The 27,030-nt window shown below is 40.8% G+C and overlaps 2 protein-coding genes across 2 annotated transcripts in view; both read left to right on the top strand.

Annotated features, from left to right (window-relative positions):
* Positions 1 to 14,749: 14,749 nt before the first annotated feature.
* On the top strand, positions 14,750 to 17,071 carry LOC148008257 (uncharacterized). The gene has a single exon (XM_087674357.1). It carries the CDS (start codon positions 14,750 to 14,752, stop codon positions 17,069 to 17,071), a length of 2,322 nt encoding a protein of 773 aa, XP_087530483.1.
* A 641-nt stretch (positions 17,072 to 17,712) lies between these two features.
* Positions 17,713 to 27,030, top strand: part of LOC148008256 (metal tolerance protein C4-like) — a 51,411-nt gene continuing 42,093 nt past the window's right edge. Inside the window, exon 1 of the mRNA XM_087674358.1 lies at positions 17,713 to 18,541. Within this exon, the coding sequence (XP_087530484.1) occupies positions 18,040 to 18,541 (502 nt within the window). The 5' untranslated portion in view covers positions 17,713 to 18,039. The remainder of the gene's footprint in view (positions 18,542 to 27,030) is intronic.

Raw genomic sequence — 27,030 nt, 5'->3', positions numbered from 1 at the left:
ACCCGCCACCTGCAGTGTGCAGTGGTGGGTACTGTCATTGTAGTAATACATGAGCGGCTAGGCAGATGCACCTTTAACCCCAACAACCTCCCACTTAAAGGTGAATTTGCCCTAGTGATGAGAGAAAAGAAAAAGAAAAAGAAAAAGACAATATAATGTACACATGTACAATAGGATGAGGAAAAATATCATCTCATCCAATGCCCATCAATCTCCAAGGAAGGTAAAGCGCTTAGTAGTGAGGCTTTTTGTGAGCAAATCTGTAGGATTTTTTATAGTGGAGATCTTGACAAGGTCAACAAACTTGTCCTCCACGACCCCACGTATAAAGTGATACCTCACCTCAATGTGTCTTGTCTTCGCATGGAAGACTGGATTCTTGGCTAGCTGAATAGCACTCATAGAATCCGAATGCAGCGTAGGTATAGTATCAATCTCAAGGTCATGAACCGAACAACCCAACCATATGGCCTCCTTGCAAGCTTCAGTGGTTGCAACATACTCGGCCTCAGTGGTAGATAGAGCCATATACTTCTGAACCCTGGACATCCAAGAGACAACACCTCCAGCATAGGTGAATACATAGCCAGAAGTGGACTTCCTATTATCTGCATGTCCTGCATAATCGGAGTCTATGTACTTCACAACTCCTGTATCCTAGCTGCCATAGCAAATACACATATCTGATGTATCCTTTAGGTATCTCATGATATCCTTCACAGCATTCCAATGCTTCTTGTCAGGTGTAGCCATATAGTTTGTCACAACACCAACTGCAGAGGCAATATCTGGAAGAGTGGCTATCATGGTATACATCAAACTACCCATGGCTGATGCATAAGGGATCTTGGCCATCTCGGCCCTTTACTCATCTATTTGCGGATAATTAGCCTGTGAGACCTTCAAATAAGAAGGTAATGGATAGCCAATAGGCTTTACGTCCTGTATACGAAAACGCTCAAGGACTTTATGAATGTACCCCTTCTGTGAGAGGTAGAGTAGTCCCTGATGCCTGTTGCGCTTAATGCGCATACCAAGAATGTGGGAGGCATGTCCCAAATCCTTCATCTCAAAGCTCTTCTTCAATTGAGATTTAGGAGCATCAAGCTCATCATGAGCTTTCCCTACTATTAGCATATCATCCACATAAAGTACTAAAATAATCAATGAGCCATCACGGGCTTTCTTGGTATAAAGACACGGATCCATAACACTCCTACTGTAGCCCTATGATGACTGCATAAAGGCATCAAACTTATGATACCACTCCCTAGGTGCCTACTTCAAGCCATAAAGACTTTTCTTCAACTTGCACACTAGGTGCTCCCTGCTAGGTTCTGCAAATCCCTTAGGATACTCCATGTATATCTCATCATGCAAATCCCCATGCAAGAATGCACTCTTGACATCCATCTAATACATGACCAAGTCAAGCTACGCGACTAAGGCCAAAACCAAGCGTAGAGTGGTCATCTTGACCACAGGAGAAAAGACTTCATCAAAGTCAACTCCATGCTCATATTTAAAGCCCTTAACAACAAGACTTGCCTTATAAGCCAACTTGGGGTTTCTAGGGGTACTTTTTAGCTTGTACACCCATTTGCACGGCAAAGTCTTATTGCCCTTAGGCAATGCAACCAAATCCCAAGTTATATTCTTATGCATGGAGTCCATCTCAGACTGCATAGCCCTCTAATAGGAGTGACTATCACCCCTGCGCATAGCTTCATCATATGTGAGAGGATCTCATGCATTTTTAACCAAGACATAATGCATCGAGGGCTCAAATCTATCAGGCGGACGTCTATCTCTAGTAGACCATCTCACTGGAGGCTCTACTGCCTGTCCAACACCTTGGCCAGGTGTACTAACTACTATTGCAGGCTATCCCATGGGCTGTGCAGGAGCACATGGCTCCTCATGGAATATAACCCTACGTTTCTCTACCACCTTCTCAGGCTACCTATGTGTCTTGTCTTCATGGAAGACTACATCATGGCTGCGGATGACTTTCCTTGCCTGAGGATCCCAAAGGCGGTAACCCATCTCGTCTACATCTCCATAGCCAAGGAAAATGCATTTGGCACTCTTAGGATCCACCTTACTATGCTTGTCTTTGGGCACATGGCAGAATGCCTCACATCCAAAGACACGTAGATGTGCATAAGACGGAGGTTTCCCAGTCCATACCTCCTCTACAACAACCTAGAAATCCAAACCACTAGAAGGTGATCTATTTATAACATGCACAGTTGTACTGACTGCCTTAGCCCAAAAGCTCTGCGGTAGGCTTGCATGGCTAAGCATACTGCGTACACACTCTTGGATGGTTCTATTCATCCGCTCAGCCAAACCATTATGGGGTGGGGTATAGGGGGCGGTCAACTGACACTTAATACCCCTCTTGTCACATAGTTGTTCAAAGGCACGTGACACATATTCTCCTCCATTGTTAGTCCTAAGGCATTTTAGCCTATGCCCAATCTGGTTCTCAGCCAATGCAAGCCATCTCTGAAACATAGCCAAGACATCTGACTTAAGCTTAATGGGGTAAGCCCAGACTTCACGTGAAAAATCATCAATGAAACATCACAAAATACTTTGCACCACCCATAGACTGACAGGGGATGGGCCCACAGACATGCGAATGTACCAATGCTAGGGTCTCACTCATGCGTGTCCTACCAAACTTCTTATGGGTATTCCTAGTCTATCTACCATAAAGACAATGCTCACATGAATCAAAACATGCATAGTCAAGGGGTGGTAAGTACTGCAAACCAAAAAGTGTTTTCATTCCCTTCAAAGACATATGGCCTAAACAGGCATGCCAAAGAGATACATGTGGGATGGAACAGACTGACAAAACATGGTCAATAGAGAACCCATCAACTACAAGAGGATAGAGGCTATGAGCCTTCGCACCTCTAGCAAGCACAAGTCTTCCATGAGTGATCTTCCAAGTAGAATCCCCAAAAGATACATGAAATCCACCATCATCAAGTTGCCCTGCAGACATAAATCTGCATGTAAGTGCATGTACATGACGTACATCCTGTAACAAAAAAGTATTGCCAGTAGAGAACTGCAGTCGTACATCCCCGATGCCAACAATAGCAAGTGACCTATCATCACCCAAGCGAATTGAGGCAGAGATAGTACAGTAGGAGTGGAACCACTCACGGCAAGGTGTAACATGAAATGAAGCACTAGAATCCAAAAGCCAACACTGCACATACATAGAGTGAACCTCGGTCAATGGCGTAGCATCACAAGAACTAGCTGCAAGTATGTACTCCCCATCAGAGCCATCAATTTACATGACATTTATACTAGATTTTGCAGGTACCATGCTGCGATCAGAGGACTTTTCCTGTACTTTGTCTTTCCCCTTATCTTTGCACCTTTCATTGTGCAACTCATAACACTGTGGGCATATATGACCCTTCTTGCCGCAATGATGACATGTCACATTAGCATTTCTCCCTCGAGACTTACTGCGTGACTTAGACCTAGACTTCTGCGAGTCTCCACCACATCCATACCCACGATCATTCCTACCATTTCTGCCTCTAACAGTCAAAGCATGTGACACATGAGAGGCATCCAAGTTCTTACGGTTGATCTCTTCTTACTCAAGCAAGTTCAAAATAGTACCAAGAGCAAATAAGGCAATGCAGAATGCATCCCATGGCTCACTCAAAGTCCCAAGAAAAAACAATGGAGTAACCTCATCATTGAAGGTAATGCCTTGTGAAGTCAAGTTCTTGAGAATAGCATGGAACTGGCTCAAATGAGCAGACATCATCATATTCTCCTTCATGCACAGGTCCATAAGTTGCTTCAACTAATACGTCTGACTTTCTGGACTTTTCTTGTCATAGAGATTCTTGATTTTATCCCAAAGCTTCCAAGCACTCTGTGCTTCCTCAACCACATTGTAATGCGCATGTTCAATGAGAGACAAGATGAGGGTGGGCTTGCATAACTCATCAAGCTCATCCAATTCATTATCAGTCATAGTTTCAGGCTGCTCGTCATGCATCCTTAGTGGCTTTATCTGCAATTTTTGCACCAATACCTGCCAAACTTGGCTCTTCCAATAGGCATAATTCGTACTATCAAGCTTAGTGATGTTGAAGATAGCACTGTTAGTGGAAAAAGATACCATATTGCAAGCTGAAATAGTGCAGACAGTTCAAAATTGCTTGTTGTAAACTGTAGAAAATGACCAAAAAAACCATCAAAACCAAGGAAAAATGGCGAGAATTTAGTATTTAATGATACTTTCCACTAAGTACCATCAAAAGTACATAAAACCAGGATGATTCACCATGAAAAATACATCACAGTCCGAAGATATATGCTTGCTATAATTTATGACAGCAGTGTACAATGAGAGTTGACATTAGGCAGAACCCAATATTCAAAGTCAATCACTAATTGTCAATGCAAAACCAACATCAAGTGGGTATCAACAAGCGCGCAACAGTCAAGCTAACATGAGCCAACACCCAAGTATGTCAGACAAAGTCTGTCAATAAAGTCAATACACCCCCCCAATCAATAGGGCAAAATGTACATACCACTGCCAAGACCTGACACAAGTCAGTGTCTGCTCAGTGAATATAAAGCCAAATCAGCCCAAGTACATCTACATAGACCAAGGTATATCAAACATACATCAACAACAAGGAGATCCCATTCCCAGGTATCCAAAAGCTCAATATGCATAACTCGCATTGCTGCTCAATGTCTGATAAGCGTACAAAGACGCTCCCACTGGCACAAAAGCTATAAGTGTCATGCAAATAAGCTCAAACAAAGCATGTATGAGCACCAATGATGGATTATCCAAGATCATGCATCAATAAGACATCCAAAGCATATGAGTGATCAAGTATCCAATGATAGCATCCAATGTCATGAAGACGATCCCAATCAATCTCTGTGACGAGCCAAAGTAAGAACAAAATAAGCTCCAGAATATCCAAAGTCAAGCCCAAACAAAGTTCTAGTAGCATTCAAGTCCAAACAATGTAACTAGCATGTGTAGGTAACATAAGCATCAAGCATGTACCAATGGGTCATACATAGACCATAGCTATAATCTCTGTCACAAAGCATGCTAGTGTAGACGAATGTCAAGTAAATGCCAACCTATACGGAGCTTAAACAAGGCTCAAAATACATTCCAAAACCATCCAAAGCATTTGCCAACCTTCATTTGCATCCCAATAGTCATATGAAACACCTGGGAAGCACCTGTGAGTAGTAGGCAAAGCATAAAGTGACTAAATAAGCTTCAACCTTGGAGTATACAACATTGATTTACTATGTAAAATTGAGTATCTCAGGCCACTAAATCAGCTCCAAATGATGGCCAATAAATAGGCATACATTCCCCAAACATTTGAGGACAACTCGGGACCAACCGGGCATAATCGAGCATCAAATGACCATGTAGCATAAGTATAAAGTGTAATGACAGGGGGGCTGGCTTGTTTTGGGCTGCTTGTGGACTGTGTAAAATAGTCAATGGCTGAGAAAATTTAGCCCAAAAAGCATCTCACATCATAGGCATACATTCCCCTATCATTCGGGAGCATTTGGGACCAACCACACATCAAATATCAATGCCAAAGTGATCTAGAGATAAAATACTAATGTAGCACTATTGCGGGCTGCTTGTAAACTGTGTATATAGTCCCAAACCTAAATTAAATCACATCAATGCTCAATGCTAAGGCTCGGGATCAAATGCCAAGCATAAACCTAGTGTATAGTGCCCAAATGAGACTGCCAATGAGTGCTAAGGGATGGCTAAAGTAAAAAATGACTTTTTTTGCAATCCCTTCCTACTGTACCCTGCAATTTGAAATAAACACTCAAAAGAATGCTTCAATACATGCCTTTAGGGTGCCCCAAATGGGCCGGGTAGGTACTCGAGAAGCCGGGGAGTGACGGGAGCTCAAGAGAATCGGTTATGGCTGCCAGGAAGGAGACCCAATGAGTGTAGGTAATCAATAGGAAGCTAAAGGAGTCATGGACCAAGCTCAAATGCTCAAGCAACCATGCTATAATGCAGTTTGTTAAGAGTGGAAAAAAACTGAATTTTTTATTGATTTTTATTATTTTTGAGGTTTGAATGGTTGATTTTTTATGGATTTTGAGTTATGATTGGTTGTTTTTGGAAGTGTTTGAGAGTGTTTTGGATGATATTGATTATTTTTTGGAAGCTCATGATGATTCTTAGTGGAAATATGAGGCTCTGTAATGTTCTGATAGGTTCTATTAAATTTCTGATTGGTTCTGATACCTTCTGTTTAGCTTCTGTTTTGTTCTAATTTTCTTCTATATGAAGCATGGATTGATGATTGATGAAGGTTGAAATCTTTTAAAAGATTATTCAATAGTTTTTGATAGTTTGTAATGGTTTTAGTATAAGTTATAAGGATCTACTATTCTCTGGTGACCTTCTGTAACCCTCTGTAGACCTTCTGTAGAGCCTCTGTCTTTGCTATGTTCCTATTCTGCTCTGTTCTGTAGATATTCTGTAAGTGTTATGTAGAATGTATGTGTGACTTTGGAAAAGTTTTATAACTTTTGGAAAGGATGAATCTAAGTTCAAAAGAGCTTTAAAAAATGGAAGAAGTAGTTGCTGAAGACTGAAGAGAAGACTGAAGTGACAGTGATAGTAGTGAGCTATGAAGAGACACTGTAGTGGCTCTAGTGCCCTTTCATACCTTCCATACCTCTTGGGAGGTGCATCCACGACCTAAGAAGGATTATTAAGTGCCATTCTTGAGTATTGTAGTGAGGAGATGATGTACTAGAGAGAGAGAGAGAGAGAGAGAGTCAATTCTATCAAAACAATGTATCTGTCTATGAGAGATTGAGAGAGAAAACTATGAAGACAATGAAGATAAATACTATATAATTTATTTCCATTCAAAAATGGTGTATTCTTTTGTGTTTCTTGTTCTATTGATGGATTCTATGAAGAAATTGAAGATTATGATTGATTCTATCAAATCTGTGGGAGATATCTACTATGATGCTGCGTGAAGATTTGCCATTTTCCTTGTTTTGGTCATCTAAAGAATGAAATAAAAGCTTGTTGATGTTACAAGATAGATTTTCTTGCTGTAGAATCCCCTTTTCCTTGGTGTTTCTCTTGGGGCTCCACATTTGAAAGGTGAGAGGGATCTAAGCTTTCTTAGAAGAGCTATGGCGAGAGAGCAAGAGCAAGAAAGAGAGAGACATATAATGGGAACTCCAATAGTCACAATGTGTGATCAAGCCTTCATTTATTCAAACTGTCACTAAAAGAATAAAGAATAAAGTGACAATGATGGGTGCCCGCCACCTGCAGTGTGCAGTGGCGGGTACTGTTAGTGTAGTAATACACGGGCGGCTAGGCAAAGGGGCCTTTACCCCCAGCAGATTTCACTTCTTTCGAGTCTCTAGCTAATGAACTATTAAGCTTTGCAATTGTTTTATATTTTTGCTAGTGCATTTCAATAGTCAAATATAATGGTGAATCATTTCATACAATCTAAACACACATGCACTCTAGCTCCCACCCTCTATGACAAGCTAGTTAATGTGGCAAACATCCACTCTGCGAACCATGGGGAGTACATGAATGAGCTCCCATACATGATGAGTTGGTTAATGTGGCAAACATATGCTCGCTAAACCATGGTACCTACTTATGGTAATTAGAAAACTTGTATACAATGTAAGTGATGGGTTTTTCGCTTCTCCAAGGGTGCGTGGATGGTATTTTGATTCTTGAATTTGGAATGTAAGGAAGGTTTGTCTATGCAATGTTGTGCCATGACTCATGGTTGGCTGTGGTGCAATTTTAGGTGTAGATCACTCAAGGTATCAACTACAAGCTTGAACAATCAAGAGCAAGGATGTTTATGAGCAATTGGCCACATTAGAGGAAAAGAAGTTGGGGGATCTTTCCATGCAATGTGGTAACAAAGTTAAAAAGGTACGTGATCCATATGTTGCTCTTATGTGTAGCATGGGTATTGGTGGGTTATTTCATTAAGATATTTTTTCATTGTAGATCCTTAATATTCTAGACCCAAAACATTGTGACGTGTGGCAAGAGCATGTGTTTGCTTGAGAGTGGAGCCTAGATAGCACATATATGTTTGCTTTAAAGTGGCAAGAGCATGTGTTTACATCATCTGAAAATGCAGTGACTATATGCAAGTAGGAGCTTAGAAATTTTTGGGTTTCATTAAGTCCAATAGACAATGAGATCCCTGCTCTTAAGACATGATTGGCATGGTGGGACACAATATAATTTCATTAAGTCCAAAATTTGTTGCCCAAGATGATACTTGTATTTTTGTGCCACATACAAACCTTTTTGAGGCAAAGCATGCTGGCATGAGGGCTTCCATTGGATATGTAAACAACATCTGACTTTATTTGAAGCATTAGGTGTGGACATGTCCTAACATTGTTGTAGAGCATAAGGTATAATGCGTACCTAAAAGGAAATATGTTTGACATTGGCTCTGGGTCCAAGACATGGCAAATAGATTTTATGCTAAAAGTGCTTCTTTTACCTCTAACAAGCAGTTAATGGATTTGACCCATGCTTCAATGGAGAGAATGGGTGTGGGCTCCCCCAAGATGCAACAAACAAATGTGGGATTGCCTAGCATTTGTAAGAAGCATTCAAAGCATGTGCATCCCTCATTTTTTTTGGATGAAGATAGTCACAAGCTAGAGTTTGTTACAGTGATAAAGAGAAAGCATAATACTCATCAATTTGCCTCATCACAAACAGGTAAAGAGCTTGGTGTTAAGGAGACAAAGGTTCAAATACAGTATGGACAATTCGAAGAACCAAACCAAATAGGAAAATGACATGATTTGGTAGATTATATTATCAGACTGGGCAATATGGATAGTATATATGCAATAATGATGTGAAAGATGGCCGTGATGTACCTATACCTTGCTTTTGGGGTTGATGGAAGTATCTTGGTGGTGTTATTGAGGGGTTCATTTGGTTTTGCAATATCTCGAACACATAGTCATGGGTGGTTGATGAGCATCATGTTGTGGGACCCCCAAGCCCAATGCTAACCAGTGGCTAAGTGTAGAAGTTTGCTTCTATCATAGGTGACAATGCTTCAAAACAATGGTTTGTCTGGCAAGATGTTGGTCTTGTTGCCATGCAAACTCCATTTGCATCTATTCATGCAAGTATTCCTAGTGGATATTGGCCGAAGTATCAAGATGGTAAACTAGTTAAATGGAGATCAATGTTGACAAAGGAATTTCAAGAATGATATTTAAAAGGGTAGGACCTTGGATGCAAAATTTATTTGTGAGACCATTGTGTTATGCAATGAGTCACATGTATTCTAACCTAGCACAAAAGGAAGCAGATCTCTTGGCATAAAATACTCTATATCAATTACAGTGTTTCCTCATTGCATGTGTGTTGATTTTCAAAAGAGAGAAACCGTGCATCAAGTTTACATTCCATGCAAGCATTTGTACTATGTGTTCTTGAATGTTCTAGGCATGTACCCCTTGTCACGTGAGTTCATTCATCAAAGTTGAGTTGTTTAGGCTTCAGGAGTGTGAAGGATCAATGCTCCCACTAGAGGGACATGTAGTGAACTATGTTAGTTACACTTAAACTACCTTTTTTTGTGTATATATTTTTTATACTTGTAGGGACATGTTCCAATGTAACACCAAATCTTCTTAGATAAATGTGCAATGTCATGAGATTGTGTCATTATGATGAAAGCTTCCTCCTATGTTTCTACTTCATTTTAGCATGCAATCATTTTGAAGGTCATATCTACGTGCATTTTTCTCATACACGATGTCACGTTCTTGTGTTGGTTTTGACAATGAACACTAAAAGCATGCCTCTTGTTTATGAAGTTATGATCTTGGCATTCTTGAAGTTAGCACTCTTTCCTTGAACAAGTGTTTTGTTGTCATTAGAACATTTACATACATGCGAACATTTAGAGAATCAAATCTACAAACATGTTTCTCATCCCTGTGTCTCGTTTCTGCATTGATTTGGACAACCAACCCTAAAAGCATACCTTTTATTTAGGTAACTGTAATTTTAATACTCTTTTTTTCAACTTATGTTTTTGGGGACAGTTTCTTAGCATTCTTTGTAAATAAAGAGGCTAAAAGTTGTGTTAGATGTGACACTTTGCCATGTGTTGCTCGATTTTTATTTAATGCTCGGAAAGCTTGCTCTGAAAAAGGGATTTCTCTTGGCTAAGAAGCATGTGTTCCATGGTAGGAAAGAACACATTGAGATGCATTACTATTTTGTGTGAGAGAAGATACTTACAGGTGAAATAGACTTGGTATATATTAGCACATAGGATTAGGTAACTGATATTTCACATCCATGGTCATCATGATCCTCATATGGCCACTAACTTATCACTTATTATATTCGGTTAGTTACACCTATGTATAAATAGCATACTTGTAGCATTAGTCCATTGGTATAGTTAGTTATTCATTGTTTGATTTAGTAGCCACTTTTCTTTATGATGTATCTTATCTATACTTTGTGTACATTGTATAGTGTGAGGAAAAAGAGAGAAAAACTAAAGAAAACATTTTGGCCTCCATCTCTCTTCTTGTCTTCTCAAGTGAGCTTCTTCCTTGCATGCATTGTATGTTCAGCAAGCACAGTAGCTCGAATAAGTCCCCCTACCACACAATTTGTGGAAATTCTAGGGAAATATATGAGGGTTTAGTGAATTAAGGTTTTTAAGAGGTTTTGGGATGCCAATGGGGTGTTAAGGGCCTCTTTTTGTGTTGGGGAATTGGGTGTGTATACGTGCTCTCTCTTTTTCTCTTCCCTCTCTCCTAAGGTTTACGAGATTTTGTTTTAGGGGGCAAAGGCCAAACATTCCTACTAATGCAAGACATCTTTCACCCCTACCTAATGCTTTCGTGCTAGTATTCTTTGATGATGCACTTGTATATTCAAAATGCTAAAAGAATCATGAGGTCCAATTGAAGATTGTACTCTAAACTCTTTGCTAGAAACTCTCTCCTAAGAAGAGCAAGAGTATATTCGACATGGATAGAATCAAATGCTTAGAGTATATTGTATTTGCTAAAGTAATACAGGTCAATCTTGCAAAGTTCAAGGACATTTTAAATCATTCAGTCCCAAGATAGTCAAAGAAATTTGTGGAAGAGAATGGTATTGAATCTTTATCAATAAATTTTCCCTTGTAGTAGTACCACTGAGACTTATCCCCTAAAGAAATATGCCCATATTATATGGATAGAGTATCAACAAAGCTGTGATAAACTGAAGGAATGTGTGACCATAACTCTCATAATGAAAATCCTAAACTTTAATCGAGATTTTGAAGTAGTCATCAATGTAAGTGGACTTGCAATTGGAGGAGTCTTGGTGCAATACAAAAGAAACATGGACTATACTTTAAAGAAGCGGAAACCCTATGAATCCAACTATGCTACACAAAAGCCTTAAGTGAACCTTCATTGAGGTAGATCTAAACACGAGACATAGAAGATGGTTGAGATTTTGCAAATGTTCAATTTTGAAATCAAATACATGCCAAACAAGAATAATGATGTAGTAGATGCCTTAAGTAGGAAGGTGTTTCTTAATGGTATTGGTAAGGTGCAAAATCTAAGAACTATAACTATTCTTGACAATCCTTTCCTAGACCTTGTATGCCAAGCTATTCAACATGACAAGAAGTATGTATCCCTATGAAATAAGTAAAGTAACATGAAAGCTATCAAACAACCACTATATCTCAAGGTGCACAATGCATTCCATGTAAGCTTACTGAAATGCTATGTAGCTAATCCTGATCATGAACTAGATGATGAACAAATAGTGATGCTTGCAAAAGGAACCCTTGAAATGCAACAAGAGAAGATCCTTGACACAATGGAGAAACCCCTAAGTACTTAAAACTTAAGAGAGCATCTTATATAGTGGTCTTGCATGGTTAGCTTGTGGTTCTTCCTTTGCCACATCCTAACATTATGATTAAATAAATTACTCTAGCATTTAAGAGTATATTAATCCGATGTTGCAGCATTCTAGCCCGTATTATTAGACCATGAATGTGAATCCACTTGCCATAGAGTCGACTCTTGAAAGCCTTTAATAAAATAGAGTGCAAAGCATACACTATTCTTGGTTTATGAGTTGTATTAGGGTTCTAAGTTGAGGTAATAATAGGCTCAATGGAAATTTTCAACTTGGATTTGGGACACTTAACAAGCTTTAGATTATGGACTTGTTCAATGGTGATTTGTTGGCCTCCATCCCTAAGGAGATACATCATGTGGATGTCTTAAGTATCATGCAAATGTGGTTGACAATAATACTTTATGGTGGGATTATGTGTGTGTGTGAATGCACAATGCATAGAAACACAAAAGTACCTATTCACACTAATCGCATCTTTTGATATTACAAGTAGCAAGATTGTAATTATGGTTTCTACTTTTTTGTAAAATTGTTTTATTGTTTCTTAAAATTTGCTTGATTGTTGCATTTTGGAATCCCTTGCACCACCTCTCTCTTGTTCTCTCTATTTTCATCCACATCGAGGAGTTGATACTTTGAAAGGAAATGATGGAGAAGCCTAGCATGCTTTAGATGCATTGATCTAATGTAAGGATGAGAAAGCTTGAGTAGTCTACATAGGCCTCTCCATGAATTCGTTGGATGCATGCATGCTCGATAGGAATGTACTAAGGGAATTTCAAGTAAATAAAATATAACCTAATAACTTGAAAAGTTGTGCCTATTCGTTGATAGCGAATAGGAAATCTCACATGTGTCGAAAGGGAAGCAAACCTCACTTGACAAGCATTTCACCTTTGGCTCAGAAAGGTTTGGGGTTTCCAACCTGACTGTGAACTCTAAGGTATGTGAACCAACAAGTTTGGGAGGAAGTGCACAGCCCAGTTGCAAATTTTTCACTGGTGAAGAAAGGTCCTTAGATTCAGGAGTGCGCTCCAACTCCAAACCATTTCAAGCCATGGATGAATGCATCCAAAAAAGATTGCAAGTTCAACTCTTGACAATTGTGAATCTTACTTTTAATGCGAATGGTGTTGTCCTTATATGCTATGGGTGCGGATAAAAGGTTGGACCGGGAAGATCCCCTCCTTAGAAGTGTCTGCCAAGCACGAAACTCAGAAACTATCTAAATGTTCCGCGTACCCTTGCGACCACTTCTTTTTTTTGTGAAACCGGCCATCCACCTCTCCATGTAACTGGCCTGAATTTATTAGTCATTTTTGTGCTCACCAGCACGGACTTCAATGCTGCTTTCATTTTTGAAGGTTGCACAGCCCTTCTGGGCCATTATCGACCTGCTGGAGAATCCCAAAATATTGCAAGCAATGCATTTGAAGGGGGGAAGAAAAAATTTGCCCTTCTTAGAGAAAGGCGAAATTCTTCTAGGGCTGCATTCGAAGGGCAAATTTTTTTCTAAAAAATTAATATATTATATTATAAATATATTAATACTACTAGCTACTAACTAGTTAGTATTATCTATATCCATACTACATAGACTATAGTCTATAGGTAATAGAAAATCAAAACCCTCCAGTCTCCAGGCCGACTCCCCTTATCTTCTTGAACGCGACAGCCTACAGCCTTACAGGTCACGACTCACGACTCGCAGCACGCTGCACCTCGAAACCCTCCCCAGCCCCCTCATCTTCTTGAAAGCGACATGTACATCAGCTCTCGTGAGTCGTAGGCTGGCCAGTGGCTGTTGTAGCCCATGCGGCGTGGACTCTGGAGTCTGGGTGGTCGGAGTCGAGTCCCCCCTCGCCAACTTGTTACCGTACCTCCATCCTCCGTCGAGTGACTCTGGACTTTGGAGTATGCAGGCTGCGCAGCTGCAGCCTACCACCGGGCAACCAGTGCCCACTGCCACCTAGCACTTCAGTCTTCAACTCGTGAGCAGTGAGCACTGAGGACTTAGAACTTGAAGTCGTGAGTTGTGTGTCCGGACTCCGCAGGGCTGGAAAGAAAGGAAGGTCCCGGACAGTGGATTCCGTGTTTTGGGGATGCCCATTGCCACAAGCCACCATGCTATCGCTGCCCAGGGGCCAGCGGCCCAGCCATGGCTCGCCACACAGCGTGATAGCCTACAGGCTATCGCCCGACGCGGTGACGCCTACGGGAGCTTTGACTCTGGAGTCTGAAGGCTACAACAGCCCTGAGGCTGCCGCCCGCTGCCCAGGGGCCGGTTACCAACTTACCACTGACCAGTTGGCACTGGAATAGTGGCACTGTGGCAGTCTGGTAGATAGATCATAGTGCCCTCAACTTTCAAGTCTTAAGACTCAAGTCCTCTCGTGAGTCGCGATTCCTCCTAAGTCCTCACCAGTTAGGAGTCAGAACTAGTCAAAAGAAATGTAATTAGTATATTGGAAGAGGTATTGTGGTCTTCAAGCATAAATGGACATTCACTTTTTGATATGTCTTTGCCTTGCAGGGTAGATTGATATTGGATACTGGAGTATACCATCTAACTTTAAATCAAGTCCTATTCATCAAAACTTTGAGCAGGTATGAGTTCAACATTCTACCAATTTTTAAATCTCAAGTTTTAAAGATTGCTAGTATTTGCCACTACCATCTAGAGTCACGAGTGTCTAACTTTAGCATACATTTACTTTTTGCATCCATATTATAGACATGGGTCGTCCTAAGAGGGATTTGAGTCAGTTGACTCTATCTCTAGCACTTGCTCGAAAGAAACGGGTTGCTCAAGGAGATTCCATGCTTGTAAGTGCCTCATCCATTGCACCTCCACCCACATTTGACACACCTACTACAACTACTCACATAAATGTGAGTTTGGATCTAAACATGCCTATAGGGGATGCAAGTGAAAGTGTGGATTCTTTTGATGATGCTATGAGAAGTCTTGATGGGGTAAGAGAGCAATATGTTGCTCATGTAGACGCTACCCTAGATTATGAGGGTAGTGCACCTCAAAAAGTGAAAGGTCAACGCTCTTACAAAGAGCATTGGAAAACATATCATCCATGGAGTTATTCATTGCACGATGCTTATGGTAAAGAAAGGATTTTTTGTAGCTATTGCATACAATTTCGAATGAGTAATGCTTTTGCTACTGTTGGGAGTACAGTACTTCAAAGGCCATCATTACAGACTCATGAGAAATCGAAAGAGCATGAGAAGGCTGCATTTCTATGGGCTGAAAAAGAAAGGAAATCTATGGTGCCTATGAGCGTGCATCTTGAAAAGATGGACTCTAATGCAGCAGATAAAAAGGTATCTCGTGTAAAAGTGCTTTTGAAAGTTTTGTATTTCATTTCCATTAGGGATAAGCCTTTGTGTGATTTTCAAAAGAATGTTGAGGAATTGGCATTCCTTGGAACACCAAATGTTCCTATTGAGAATTGTTATGCATCCTACCTTTCATACACATCTTCTTTGCTTTTCTTGGAGGCATGTTATACACACTTTTATGAGATGGTTAAAAGTGAAATTATTGAGAGTCCTTTCTTCTCATTGATGGTAGATGAAAGTACAGATGTCTCTAATGACCATCATATGATTGTGTGTATAACATATTTGACAAAAACTGGTCATGTATGCAATCGTTTCATTAGGTTGCTTCATACAAGAAATGGAACTGCAGCTGCTTTATATGATGCACTTTCAGAGTTCTTATGCATGTATGGTTTATCAAAATCAAAATTAGTGGGGTTTGCCACTGATGGCTGCAGTGTTATGATGGGCATGGAGAATGGATTGGTTGCACGTTTTGCCAGAGATGTACCTCATTTGGTTGGAATTCATTGCATTGCACATAGAGATGCTTTGGCAGTAAAAGATGCATTGGGTGGATTTCCTATTTTTGATGTTGTGGAAAAGGCAGTAAAGAAGGCTTACAAATGGGTGAATAGCTCTTATAAGAGACATGAAGAGGTAAAGGACCTTGCTTCAGAGTTTCATCTTTCAGCCCATGAGATTTTGAGAATGCATGACATTCGTTGGTTATCACGTGGGCAAGTAACAAAGAGAATGGTAACTTTGATGCCCGTGCTCTTGCGAATTTGGAAGCGAGAGAAATGTGATTTGTACACCTCCTTTACCTCTTTTAAAGTTCAGTTTTTTCTTCATTTATTGACAGATGTACTTCATCATTTGAATGTTTTGAACAAAAAGTTCCAAGTTGATCATGTGGATATTACCACAATTGGCACGGAGCTTGTGACTACAATGGTTATTCTTCAAGCTCGCTTTCTTGCAGGTGAGTTTGGTAGAGGTGCTGAGCATATTACTCAGTTTTTCGGGCAAGTGAAAGATGGTTACATGGTGTTTCAAAATGGTGCACAACTGATAGATAAGCATCCATTGCATATCAATGTCTTGGGAAATAAAGATACAACCAAGGATCTTATCACATGGGATGCTTGTATTGATGTTGGAAGACAATTTCTTCGTAGTGTGATAACTTCATTGCATGCTCGATTTCATGACTTGGAGCTTTTTGAGGCTACCAAAATCTTTAGCCCTAGAGACTATCCAGAGGATGTACGTGGTCTTTTCAACATGGGTGCTATATGGATTAGGCCATTGTTGGAAAGGTTTGGAGATATAGTGAATGTGAATATGTGTAAATTGCAATATGAAGAGTTCATGGCAAAACTAAAGAGAGCATGTCGTGGAAAGAGTATGCATATGGCATGGCAGTTTTGTGCACATGATATTGAATGGGATCAGTCTTTTGGTGAGATGAAGAAGCTTTGGCGTGCTTGCTTGGTTATTGTTGCAAGCACAGTCAATTGTGAAAGGGGATTCTCCAAGATGAACCGGGTCAAGTCAAATGACCGGAATCGATTGAGCTTGGAGAATGTTAACAAGCTTATGTTTCTTTCTTACAATGGCACACGAGACCCAAGAGAGGTAGATTGGGACGCGATCTACTCTACTTGGGATAGCTTGAAAGCTCATCGGGATGTCGACATCCATACCACAAGTTAGATAGTTGTGCTCTCACTATTCGATCACTTGTATGGACTATTCCAATTTCTTTTCTTTATTGACTTGAGATTTGAAAGTTGTTATTTTGCATACAATTCAAATAAAAAGATATTAACATTGTTGTTAAAGCTTATAAGAATGCAAAGATTTATGTCTCATATATTACTTTGAAGTTTCTTGCCAAAGATACATGAAAATAGATTTGATTACATAGTTCATCGAGGCTAGATAGTAAAGGCTATATCAATGATTCATAATAGAGTTGATTAAATCGAATATGTATAATAAAAATTGAAAGGAAAAATTGTCTTGTACATGAATTAGAATTTTACCGATGTTAAGTGATTTTGATTAAAAAGCTTCCTTACACAAACTTTAGATTTTGAAAGGTAATATTTATTGCACACATCATTAGAAGGCCGTATTTTCAAAAGAGACCTTCAAGTCGAAGGGCAAGATCATAGAGCGACCTTCAGGAGAAAATATGGACTAGCCCTTCAAAAATAAACACTGAAGTCTTAGTTCAATGTTATGAAAATTATATTTTATATCACAAGTTATCTCGCACGTGCAAATCAAGTCTTCGTGGCCTCCCTCCAACTGGTTGGGAACCATTACGATGGTCGGAATAGGTTGTTGGTATGTTGGAATGCTCACAGCGCCCGGAAAGGGTAAACCTCAAGTTGCCAGCAAACAGTAGTGCACATCATCTCACTCCGGATGCATAAATTGCTCCCGCGTGTCCCGTCACCACCACTATCTAGATTCTAGAGACTCATTTGATAGAGTTGCAGTGCAGTTTATGTTCTTGCTTCCTTGCAGCCGTATTTGACTGAACTTCTCGAGAGCATCTTTCAAGGTTTCCCTCCATCAAGGTTCTTTGGATAACACGTCGCCATGAAAGCTGCTTCTTCTTTGCAGCGCGTGCTCTCCCCGAGATAGAAATTCATGTTTGCATCTCCGGAGTGATGCGGATTCTGAGCGAGCTGCGGCGATGCTTTCCTTCTCTTAGAGATATCCAGCCACCCTCCTCAAGGTTTTCTTCCCCTGATTTGGTTGTCGAATGCTGGTATTACTCTGTAGAAAGAAGATATTGTCTCAGGGCTTTATCGAGACGATACTTCGTGGCACGATCTTTTTCTACTCCATCTGAGCATGGCGACAAGGTCAAGCAGGCCCATCCTTTACATGGAACAGTGCCTGCCGGTCGGTCGATGATCGAGCGTTCTTCTAGTGCTGGTTGGTTGCGATTCTTATCCGTGCTTATTGGAAACAATGGCGACTGTATCAACGTTGAAGCCAGGCATACGCATACGGCCGTACAAACGAACAAGCAGAATGGACGTCTCTTACGAGGCGATGAGACAGTTAACACAATTGTACCTAAAGGCTTGCTAAACGAAAATGTTAAAAGACGACATTGGAGTTCTTTCTCTTTCGAGGCAAATCAGGGACTTCTGCAACCACGATGTAAGTATTTATCTACTAGTGCACCGAGTCACTGCTTTGTTTACATGCAGTATAATTGTTCTAGGGGGTTTAACGATTCTTTTCTACACTCTGGCTATACTACGGTTCTCCTTTGTTTTAACAGGCTGGAGGAGCTAGTATTGATGAAAGTTTTCCAATTTCAAGCTTTCATTACAATGCATACTTTTTCTGTGCCTTGAAGTTCAAAAGGAACGATTCCTGTTAGCTTATCACATTGTAATCTATTATCTGTCAAAACAGGCAACGGCAATTGAATATCATGTGGCAATACATGCTGTTTGTTGGATAGTTCATTTGTAGGAAGACTTACCGGTAGCTTTGTTCAAATACTTCCATGTTTGTAATGGCTCTTTTGCTTAAGTCCTGGAAGTGGGGGAACCGAATGTGCAACCAAGAAACTTTCTACTCTATCAAAAGTATCGACCAATGAACATAATAAGACTTCAACTTGGAGTGTGCAGTCTGAAGTTGCTTTCCATATTTGAGCAAACTTTTGCAATCATAAAGTTGGTAGGTCTAATTAGGTATTGCACGATGCTTTTTTATTCAGCATTCAAAGAGTTTAAACTATTGAACTATGGTGCTTACTTATTCTGTGTCTTCTTTTGTTGTGGATACAAATATACCAGGCCAGCTTGTAAGATTGTTATCAATATCTTCCAAATGTAATGGCTAGTTACTCACATGTGCAAAGTTGCACAATCAAGTCTTTCTAGATGTTTCACTTGGTTGGACATCTATATTCACTTGGTAAATTATTAAGGGGGGTGTTGATAAATTTGCGTATGTGCGTATCTGAGTGGTGTCTTCTCCGTTGAAGAGACAATATAAACTAGAGTTGATATGCAAAGGGATGAGAATGTTGAGTTGGATAGATAGGGATTTGAGGTGGCAAGTCAAATTGGATTCAATACAATGTACTTGATGTACTCATATGTCTATTGAAAGTGGTAAGCTTTATGCAACGATGAGTGGTTTTTCTTCGCTTGCTTCAACTAATGGCCTACTTTGCCTATGAGTCTTTTCGAATTTGATTTTCTTTTACTTGAATCTATCACGAGATCGTGAAATTTTATTACTTTGCTTAGCGTTTAATTAAAAGTTAATCAAATGTGCTCATGTAACTTGTAAATGTGAGGTGGAAGTCAATTATTTCACAGTGTGGGATCTAGGACCTTGAGATATTAGTTGGTGCCAAAGGTAAAGGTTGTAATAAGTTATGCCTGATAGGTACTAGGTGATACACTGTGTTAGATTTGGACCTAGATCAATTTATTGGCCATTAATCTTAGTAGTGACATTAGGGACAAGGCATTAATTAATTAATTAATGCTAGTCTAAGGGTCAGTAAATTGCTTAGGGATACTTGGAAGATAAATTAATTGATGAAATTAATATTCTAAAAATTAATTTAATAAGTTGGATAATGTTGAAAATTGAGATTAGAATGTTGGCACTTGGTAAAACTTGCCCATGCAAGTAGGGAAATCGTTTTTAGGGGTTGGTGAAAGTCCATTCTAGCCATTGTGAGAGAGAAAGAGGTTGTTAAAGAGCAAGGAGATGCTACTGATGTGATTTGTAGCCACCATGGATCAGTCCTATAGCAAGTAACAGCAATTCGAAGTCCTTCAGGAGTAGATGATAGTAGCCCAAGATCCTTTTGGTGCAGGTGATAGTATATAGGAGGGAACAACAATCTTTCTGGTGGTCCTAAGCTGTAGGTTGTAGCTTCCATGTGTGTTTGAGTAGGACAGTAGTAGTTTTTCAATATTTCTCGCGATGAAACTCTGAAATTTCTCTCTAGCATTCTCTCTCATGTCCCAACCATCTCTCAAGTTATCTTAGCATTTTCTAGCAGTTTGAGCTATCAGAGGAAGAGATTTCAGTTAATCTTTGTTGTCAACCTTAATTTACGATAAGAAATTAGGGCTTGACAGCCACCTTGGGATATGTGCTTAGAATTGAGGGCCTAGGACTTGAAATCTAGTAGTTGAAATTGAGGAATTTCAAGGAGATTGAAAAGGCCAGCCAACCAATGTTGAATTTGGGGTTGAATTTGTCTTTCAAGGAGCAGGGTGAAGGCCAATCCACGAGCAAATCGAGGGGCAAATTGGTTTGCATTTTGTAACGTGCTTTCTCCACAGTGTAGATTACTTCTACATGTATTGTCACCTTGATTAGTTGGGATAGTGTAGTCATCTCAAGCCACTTCCCAAGTGTAGACTTCTTGGCTCATTCCTCAACCTTGGTCTTGGAGACATGAATGACTGAGCCCATTCTTTTATCATTTGAATTCATTCATCATTCTTTCATTCTCTGAGTTTTTGACTTCATTCATTGTGCTTTTTGTACATGTTGTATCTAGTGCAAACCTTGTCATTTCTTTACATGCAAGGTGAATTGGTTGCTTATGGCCAAAGACCCAATTTAAAGGCTAGTCTAGGTGTGAACACTTTAAAATCTTTTGAACCGAGTTGAAGAGTATGTGGTCAAAATCGTAAGGAGCAAGACGGCGAGCTAGCTGTTGATGATTAAACTTTCTACAAGTGGGTTATGTCAGAAGTGGTGCAGCAATGGAAGCGTAAAGAATATGCTGAAATAAATGCTGAAACACAAGACAGAAGAAAGAATGAACACAGTAGACAGATGAGAACTCAGATGTATGCTCGGGAAATGGAATCCATATCGAACACGAGACAGCAGCATACAACGGTGAGTCACTGGCTGTGTGGGCTCCTCAGCACCGGCTCCTCTCTCCCAGAAGGATCTCCACTGATGGTTGAAGTACCACAGACTGTGGAGGAGGAGCCCTATAAATAGCCACAAAAGTGGGGAGCATAAAATGCAGGTCGGCCAGCATTTAATGTTGGTCGGCTAACAATAAATGCTAAAAGTACATCATAAATGGCCACAAAAATGTGCCATAAAATACTGCATAAAATGCCCAGCCTCTGCACACAGACTCACACCATGAGCTGACTAATATCTGCTAACACCCTCTCTCAGATCATGTGTGATCTGATACAATAAAATAATGATGGAGAATCATAAACTACACAACAAAGAAACACCAGAAGGACCATGGATGTCCAAGCGGTGAGTGGCCAGCCCACCACCCAGATGCCTCGGAGAGTATCTGATGTCGATGTCGATCATACCAACAACACCTGAAAATAGAGAAGACTCATAGCAGCTCTCTGTGTAATGTCACCTATGTCACTCAGGACAGACAAAGCCAATCTGCCAAACATGTCTTTGAACATGTGACCATGGATTCCTTTCTTTGGCCAAACTACCAAAGTGTCCCCTCATGTGAGCTCCAGACGAAAGCCTCTCGCTCTCTGTCAAGAAGAACAGCTCATCATGAACCCAGAAATCAACACCAGTCTCTAGGATTTCACTGCCAGATACCGTCGATGCGTCAGGGACATCCCTCTCTGGATCCTGTGCATCTATATCAAAATATAGATGAGGCACTGCAGCCCCACCAACACCCGCTCACACTCCCTCTCTGGCATAAGAGAGTCGTGAGGGATGACCTCATCACCACCACTAGAAAGCAGCCGAGGAAGGGGCAACCAAGCCCTTCCCGCGATCCGAAGAAGAGGATCCCTTCCGCGCCTTGGACGTCCCCTTGGTCGGAGGATCGGAGTCGGAGTCTGATGAAGGAGAGGACTCATCGGTAGAGTCAGCATCCCGCTTCGTCTTCTGCTCCTTCTTCCTGGAAGCCGCTAACTTCTTGCAGTCCTTCCGCAAATGTCCCTTCTTGCCACAGTGGTAACACTGGGCCTTTGACTTCTTCTTCCCGTCACCCCTCTCTGAAGCTACATAAGCCTCACCTCCATAATGTGCCGGAAGCCGCCCCTGTAATCTCAAGGATGCCTCATGCTCAAGAAGCATCGAGGTCATATGTGTAAAACTGACAGGAGTCGATGATGTCTGTGCCCGCAAAGCATTGGTCACTCCATCAAACTCCGAGGGGAGCTTATAGAGGACCGTCCCGACAAGATGCACCTCGGGAAGAGCATATTGCATGTGCCGAAGCTGGTCCTGTACCTGCGTAACACGAAGAAGAAAAGATTGAATAGTATCTTTCGGCTCAAACTTCATCTGCTGGAGCTGGCCATAAAGTGTGACGGCCCGCATGGTGGAAGGTGCCTCGTACATCTGCTGCAACTTCTGCCATACTTCAGGAGATGTCCTACAGGAGGTAACCGCCGGTAAGACCGCTTTAGAAATACACCAAAGCAACGCCGAGTAAGCACGGGCATCGTCCGAGTCCCATGTGAGCACCGCTTCCTCATGGTTGTCCTCATCAAAGACTTCAGGAAGAGGAAAAGGACGGAGAGGTCGAGCAAGAGCTCCACAGACGATGTACCATAGCCGCTTCTGCACAAACCAAGCTTTCATGACAGCACTCCATGTGAGATAATCAGGTCCATGTAACTTATCTTCACTTGAGGTGCACGGAGGGGCCATTTGGAGGAGGTAGAAAAGAGAAGTAGAAGAAAAGAAGGTCGTTTGGAGAGTGAGCACAGCCAAAACGCAACCAAAAACACCAAAAATAGTGAGTTCACATGCAATATAACCCAAAGGCTGACCAGAATAAGCCAAAAGCTGCTGCACAAAGTGAAAAAATCAGTCAAAAACTGCCAAAAACAGCAAAAACGGCCTGAATAATTAGAAAAACAGGCAAAAATAATGCTGTAAACAGCAAAACGCAGGCTGCAAACTGAATAAACAGGGGCTAAAGACTGTTGCCAGCAGTTTGATGAAGGAAACACGGGCAGCAAAGAGTGGAACAGCAGTAAACACAAATCTGTCCAGAAAAACGCAAAACGCAAATGCTGAAACACTGTCGCCAGCAGCAAATCAGCAGTCGCCAGCAGGAAGGACAGCTGCCTGATCAGCAAGAAGGGTGTAAATCCTGAAATCAGCAAGAAAACATAGCACAAATAGGTTGCAGCCTGAAATTTGATACCATGTCAGAAGTGGTGCAGCAATGGAAGCATAAAGAATATGCTGAAATAAATGCTGAAACACAAGACAGAAGAAAGAATGAACACAGTAGACAGATGAGAACTCAGATGTATGCTCGGGAAATGGAATCCATATCGAACACGAGACAGCAGCATACAACGGTGAGTCACTGGCTGCGTGGGCTCCTCAGCACCGGCTCCTCTCTCCCAGAAGGATCTCCACTGATGGCTGAAGTACCACAGACTGTGGAGGAGGAGCCCTATAAATAGCCACAAAAGTGGGGAGCATAAAATGCAGGTCGGCCAGCATTTAATGCTGGTCGGCCAACAATAAATGCTAAAAGTACATCATAAATGGCCACAAAAATGTGCCATAAAATACTGCATAAAATGCTACATAAAATGCCCAGCCTCTGCACACAGACTCACACCATGAGCTGACTAATTTCTGCTAACAGGTTAGTCGCCTCTTGATTTGGAGACTAAATTTGGTATTATATAGTGAACCCCATGAAGGTGACGTTGTTTGCTAATAGCTAACATGTAGGTGGGTGTCATTGATAGAAGTGCTATATCAGCTGCACTAGAGAGCCTTCAGTGTAACACAATGATTTAGGGAAAGGGCAAGTGATCTTGTTGGTTGTTACTTTTAGGTAGGTCATAGAAAAGGTTGACGTGATGGAGTTCGTTTGTAATGTGTTTTTACATAATGCAGACAATGGATTGTTGAGCTACCTAAACTTGCCTCTTAATTATCATTTATTTTGGCTCCTTATTCATTTGTTGTGCTCGCAATTGCTTTTATCATCAATCCCCCATCATTTAAAGGTGCTACTCTTGTTGCCAGCCATCACTATCAGCTCCAAAGGCTGTTGTCAGCTAGTTTGTGGCCATTTGTTAGAGATTAGTCATCCCTTGGACTTGCATTTCTTAGATTACCATTTTTGTAGTCAGTTCTCTCGAAGGTACTTCCGGAGGACATTATTCATTATTCTTGTCAATATTCTTGTCAATTTGGGCATTATCTTTAATAGTCGTCAGTGTTTGGGCAGGTTCCATGGGTAGGACAATGCCATGGAGGCCGGCCGTGCCGTATTTATTGCAGCTTTTTAGTTGGCCAAATTTGGTTGGCCAACCTGCCTTATTTCTCCCTTCTTTTTTGGCTGTTTAGAGCCCATTTTCAGCTTGCCCGCTTTAGTTTGTCTTTGTAGGGATTGGTGGGAGAGATGCAGCTTGAGGAGATACACCGACAGCCCTTGTATATCTGCTCTCTTCATTTCAGCTTTCATTCACTGTAGATTTCTACGTTCTTTTGTCTCTTTTTTCTCTCCCTTTCGCTCGTGTTCATTATCTTTAAGTCTTGTCCATACGCTTCCGCATTTGTAGCACTTTGACATGGTATTAAGCGTAGTTGTCAGGTACGAAAAGTACGGTACGATAAAATACGGTACTAAATGGTACCTTAAGATTTTATAAGATACGGTACAATATTAGTACGAAAAAAAATTTAACTTCATTATTTTGAACTATAGATGATAGAACAGATATTAAGAGTCTAAATAGCAATGCTATTGGAGTATATAAGATGAATACTTGAGGGTAACATGCCAAAACCTTTATGGCATATGTTGTGTGCGCAAATTGTGCTACAACTTACAAGTACATACATAGGAGTGGATACATCATACATGAATGATCATACAAATAAGAGGTATGTATGCTTGAGAGAGAGAGAGAGAGAGAGAGAGAGAGAGAGAGAGAGTTTTACGAAAAAAGAGAGAGAGAGAGAGAGAGAGAGAGAGAGAGAGAGCGATGAAATGAGATGAGATGCTTTATTAACGTCTACAAGAGGCCAAAATGACCTGTGAGACCAACAATTACCAAACAAACCACCAAAGGTTTTGGTAAAGATTTATGAATTTTGTTATGGTTTTGTTTGGCATTGCTAAGGCTAAAGCAGCTACCGATGGTACATTCACTAATTCGTGTACTCTTAGAAGGTACATTAGGCCAAGCTATCCTCTAGCCTAGTTTTATTAGCAATGTGTACTAATGCTTTGGGTTGGGTGGTGCAAAATGAGTTGTGAACGAAGGTAAAATCAATAGGATTAAGCTACTTGATGATTCTCAAATGGTGCTGAATTTATTTATTGATGATACTAACATATTGTGAAAAATGATAGGACATCAATTAGAAACGTTTGGAACTGCTTGAATACCTTATGTATGGCCTTTGGCTCTAGGATAAATCATAACAAAACATGTATGAGGAGTCTAATCAAGCTTCCACTCCCTTTCTTGGTTGATCGATCAAGGCTACAAAATCACCACCGCCACCACAACAACAACAGTCAACAACCCAAACCACCACCAACAACAACAACCACGCAAAAAAAAGAAAAAAGAAAAAAAAGGAAAAAAAAAGTGCTTGTTTTTTGGTACGATTTCGTACGGTACGAACCTTATAGTACGAACCAGTTCGTACTACGTATGAGTGCAACTATGGTATTAGGGCAGTGTAGAAGCGTAGAAGGCTTTCATTCTTTGTGACAAAAGTTTGAGTTTTCAGCCTTTGGAGGTTGCGGTGAACAGGTTGTGCATAGAGGAGCCAAATTGCTGTTTTTTGCAAGTCTTTGTTGTTTGTGAAGGATGAACACCTGCGTTTTTTTAGCCTTGTGCTGCAGATTTTGAGTTTTCATCACCTCCAATGGATGAAACTCTTTGAGGGTGAGTGGAGGAAGCCCTAGCAGGCATCGGCATCATGCACTGAGTCAGTATCTTTGGAGTCCGCACCTCATGGAGATGCTTCCTCTTTGGATGAGGATACTACTTCCCCATCGGCTTCCCCAACTATGCCACCACCGGTGGTTGTTTCAAAGACTTTAGCAGATGGTGCATGTAGAGGAGAGATCCGACCTTCTCCTTGTTGGGCACGAGATACTCCGTGGTTTAGGGATTGAGGGAGTCCCTAAGGAGTGGCAATTGGTACTACTCCATGGAGGTTGAGCGAGGGTCTTTCCCCCAGTATGGTAGTGCAAATTCTCCACCCCCTAGTATCTATTTTCATTAGTGGCCAGCTGCTCATGTGGTGGATTTTGGATCTCCCCCTCATTCAATGCCCTATGGCTGATATGACGAGCTTGTTCATTATCCATTTAGGCTAGATTCTTGGGATTCCTAGTTTACCCTTAGGATTCCTACGCTAATCAGGCTACCAACCTCTAGGTCATGTTAGGTTCATCTTTTTAGGATAGTCTGGCTAGATCTTTTGGGTACCATAGTCTAAGCCTTGCCTTCAACACTTTTTATTTGTCTTTCGTTACACACTCACTTATCATTTACTTCCGCTTCACACACATCCACTTGATCCATTTTTTAGCCTTATTTAAGTACCAAAAGCATCTCAACATGATAGCTAGAATGCAAGTTATGGTTTCTCTTGTGATACTTATGTGACATGTTTTGCATTTCAACTAAGGCCCAACATTA

This window comes from Lygodium microphyllum, unplaced genomic scaffold (genome assembly GCF_053477565.2).
Source record: "Lygodium microphyllum isolate KBCC unplaced genomic scaffold, Lygodium_microphyllum_v1.1.10 scaffold_224, whole genome shotgun sequence".
In the NCBI taxonomy this organism is placed as follows: domain Eukaryota; kingdom Viridiplantae; phylum Streptophyta; class Polypodiopsida; order Schizaeales; family Lygodiaceae; genus Lygodium; species Lygodium microphyllum.
The sequence above is the reverse complement of the archived record's forward strand: the minus strand, read 5'-3'. Positions and strand labels throughout refer to the sequence as shown.

Coding starts and splice junctions, on each gene's coding strand:
- LOC148008257 (XM_087674357.1), top strand. CDS start 14,750: ATGGGTCGTCCTAAGAGGGATTTGAGTCAGTTGACTCTATCTCTAGCA.